This window comes from Zeus faber (genome assembly GCF_960531495.2).
Source record: "Zeus faber genome assembly, chromosome: 2".
NCBI classification, from domain to species: Eukaryota; Metazoa; Chordata; class Actinopteri; order Zeiformes; family Zeidae; genus Zeus; species Zeus faber.
The window spans coordinates 48597945-48601766 of NC_137189.1; the positions used below are offsets into that span (position 1 = coordinate 48597945).

At 41.6% G+C, this 3822-nt stretch overlaps 1 protein-coding gene across 1 annotated transcript; it reads left to right on the plus strand.

Moving 5' to 3' along the window:
* Positions 1 to 1981: 1981 nt before the first annotated feature.
* On the plus strand, positions 1982 to 3092 carry LOC307227408 (gamma-crystallin M2-like; the record flags this gene model as incomplete). Its single annotated transcript, XM_079996712.1, has 2 exons — positions 1982 to 2248; positions 2814 to 3092. 2 exons carry the CDS (start codon positions 1982 to 1984, stop codon positions 3090 to 3092), a joined length of 546 nt encoding a protein of 181 aa, XP_079852838.1.
* Between the last annotated feature and the right edge of the window lie 730 nt (positions 3093 to 3822).

Here is a 3822-nt window from a genome sequence, read left to right on the forward strand (position 1 = left end):
ATTGAGAGAAGTCAAATTGCTTCTATCAAACTGAAACTAGCTGGTAGAAATATATTTAGATATTTCACTATATTCCATGTAATGTCCATATGGTGCATTAAATGCTCACCCCATTACTGGTTGTCAGTGGGATCAAACTCCCTCCACTCACAACATAAATTGCAGAAGTTTGCAGTGTTCCATATGGCATTTCATGGACCACAAGATTATAGTTTCTGTGCATCAGAGGCTGAGGTCATCAGCTACGGCAGATTCCTGGGGTTGTGCTGACAAGTGCTGTTCGAACAACCCGAACACCAACAGCGATAACGTACAGAAACTCAGTTTAACTGCCCCGCTGTGTAAAAAGGGACGCCACACTGCGAATACTACCAGCGCCACACACTGTTCGACAAATGTTGGGCTTTGCACACCTGACTGCAAATATGCTTTTTCTAACATATGACTGCAACACGTCTGAATGGTTCCTCCGGGACTCTTCACCTTTGTTTAAATATTTTTTTACAAAACATGATGTGCCTCATTTGCTCCAAGTCCTGCATGTGCAGAGGTAGACGCTTTAATCATCGCTGTTGTGGCTGAGCTACAAAGAGATGTAATCTAAATAGCGAAGGGAATTCTGGTGTAGCTAAGCAAAGCAAACAAAGTGAAGTTCAGTGCAGCGCTGCCACAACCCACATGAAGTCAAAGTGAGGAGAGTGCACAGTGTACTTGACAAGGGTCTGTTTCACTCACGCAGGACGTCTTCTGCTCTGTTATGTTGTCACGTCGTCTGCGGCATTTACGATGGACCTACCGCTGAAAACATTGAGGTTCAGATAAGAAGCTGTGAAGAAAATTCCTCATGCCATTTGTTATTTGGTCGGCGAAAGAGTTGATCAACCAATACTCACTTCCTACTGTTCCTAAACATGAGATCGAAAACAAAACCAAAATGATCATCGAATCAAGTTGACGCTGAAGACATAACCAGCATTTCTAATTCCATCTCACAGCGATAAAACATTCAACAGTAATATTGTGATATCACCATGATATCACTTGTGTAGACCTAGTCTTGTGTGGTTTTGTTTGGTTATGGTTTGGACTGTTTGTACCATTTTCCAGCACTCCACCCGTTGCATGAAGGCTCCGTCTCATCATGTTTATTTTTTCAAATCAAATGTTTGATATGCAGCTCATTTGTTTATTATTTCTATTGATTGATTTAAATTTAATATGCATGGACTTTCTCTGTTAGAACAGATGTGGTATATTTAGACAATTCCATGACGGTAAACTCTTAATCCATTAATAAGACTTAGGGCTGAAACTTATACCAGTGTTTAATACTGTGACGTTTTAGCCAAACTTACAATGTATGTGAAATTTTACCATTTGGACTTAATATACCAAAAAGGTTATGAATACAATCAAAATCTATTGAAGGCCTTTTAAAAACACTGATGTTTTCAAACCTTTAGCTCTGATGATGATGATGATGATGATGATGATGATGATGATGATAATGATGATGATGCCTTTGTTTCCATAAATCAGTGCAAAATGATAGAAATACAAATGATCCCGGAACATGAACTGACTCTGCAACATGTTTAGAATGGGACAGCAAAGCCCGCTCACAGACAAACAAAAAACAAACAATACAAAAGCAAAAACAGTAACACAACCTTGCTGTAAACCTTTTTATGACCACTCTTTGTATGTTAACCATTTCAAAAAGGCTTTGTGAGTCAGTTTTCTAAGGGAAAGCGCCTCTCTAAGGTGTTTTAGATACAGTGGCCTGCAATGCCTATGGCTTCTCTATGGCTTCCTGTGCTGTGATGTTGGGTCAGGGGCTTTGGAGAGGAAAAAGGGGGCCTCTGGTTTCCAGGTATAAAAAGGAGGGCTTCAACCGGGTAGGTAGTTAGTTCAGCCCTAAGCACAGCAGCAGCAGCAGCAACAGCAGCAGCAGCAGCAGCAGCATCCAGCGAAAAGCAAAATGACCTCCAGCAACATGAACAGGATCGTCTTCTACGAGGACAGGAACTTCCAGGGTCGTTCCTACGACTGCAGCAGCGACTGTGCCGACATGTCCTCCTACCTGAGCAGGTGCCACTCCTGCAAGGTGGAGAGGGGCTGCTTCATGGTCTACGACCGCACCAACTACATGGGGAACCAGTACTTCATGAGCAGGGGCGAGTACGCCGACTGCATGAGCATGATGGGAATGAGCGACTGCATCAGGTCCTGTCGTATGATCCCCATGGTACGGCCACGCCACGCTGACACCAGCACTGCAGCACCGGGCAGAACAAGAGAGCTCAATGGCTGCACTCATGTAGAAAGTGCCATTACCTGGCAAATATTGGACCTAATTACAATAAATATTTTATTGATAATAAATAATAATTGTAATCAGAAAATCAATCGGAAGGACCGATCTTCTACATATGTTAAACCTTTGAGTAAAAACTAGTATGATAATCAGCAGAAGTTAACCCGAGAGATAAACTCGAATTATATGCAATTGTGTTTAAGTATGTGATAATCTGATTGAACAGGATGAAATAATGTTTCAAGAATCATATTTAAAGTTTTGCCCAGACAGGTGACTCGTAACGAACAGGTATTCCTAAGGAGCAGAGTAGATGACATCATATTATAAATAATTCAGTATGAGTAGAATTGAAGATGTGGGAAAATACTGTAAAAAATACACTCAATTACAAGTTGTTGTAATTACTTTCTGCCGTGCGTCTCTTTCACGCTTTGAGGTAAGACAAGCGTCAATTCCCAGATGTTCACCATCACACTGTCCTCTGACACTGCAGCACAGGGGCTCCTACAGGATGAAGATCTATGAGAGGGAGAGCTTCGGAGGCCAGATGCATGAGCTGATGGACGACTGCGACCACGTCACGGAGCGTCACCGCATGCCCAACTGCATGTCCTGCAACGTGATGGAGGGCCACTGGCTGATGTACGAGCAGCCCCACTACAGGGGCAGGATGATGTACATGAGGCCCGGGGAGTACAGGAACTTCTCCAACATGGGCATGAGCGGCATGAGGTTCATGAGCATGAGGCGCATCATGGACTCCTGCTACTAGAGCACAGCTTCAGACACTGGCAGGTTCCTCTCTAAATAAATATATTATAGTTTTACAAAAAAAAAAAGATTCTTCACTTTGTCATTTTGATTGGTAAACAGCATGTCGCGGCGCGTTTGACTCTTTAGAATGTGCAGTTTTGAAGAATGTGAAAGCGGTGCCTTTCAATCATAGCATGAATATGCTGATTAATGGTCAGGTGGAAAATACCACAGTAAAAGCCAAAATAATCATTAATATAACTTATTAGACATGCATTATTAAGTGTACTTCATTTCAAGCCAACAGATTGTTTTACGCTCCAATTGTTCATTCCTGCTCTAAACATAATATTTCAAACTTCATTCAGCTGAATGTCAACAACAAGGTCAATCATAATGTGAAGCTTGGATGCAGAAGCAGATCAGGGTTTGCCATTTTTCCCAGGGAGTAGTGTGCATTTTAACAACCTGATCTATTAATCAATCAACCCAGAGGGACTATTCCAGTCTGATTGATTTAGAATAAAAGAACGGCTTTTACGGGGACCAGAGAATATTGGACCACTATGCAAAAGAGAAAGAGAGATATAACTTGAATACAGACAACCTTTAATACAAAGGACTTTTTTAAACCCAAATAAATATTCATCCCTCCTGTCAATAATGCAGTACAGTTTCCAAACTATATTTGCCAAGGCTTGACCTGTTGTTAAAAGCATTACTTGTTAGATTTCTACCTGCAGTGAAAG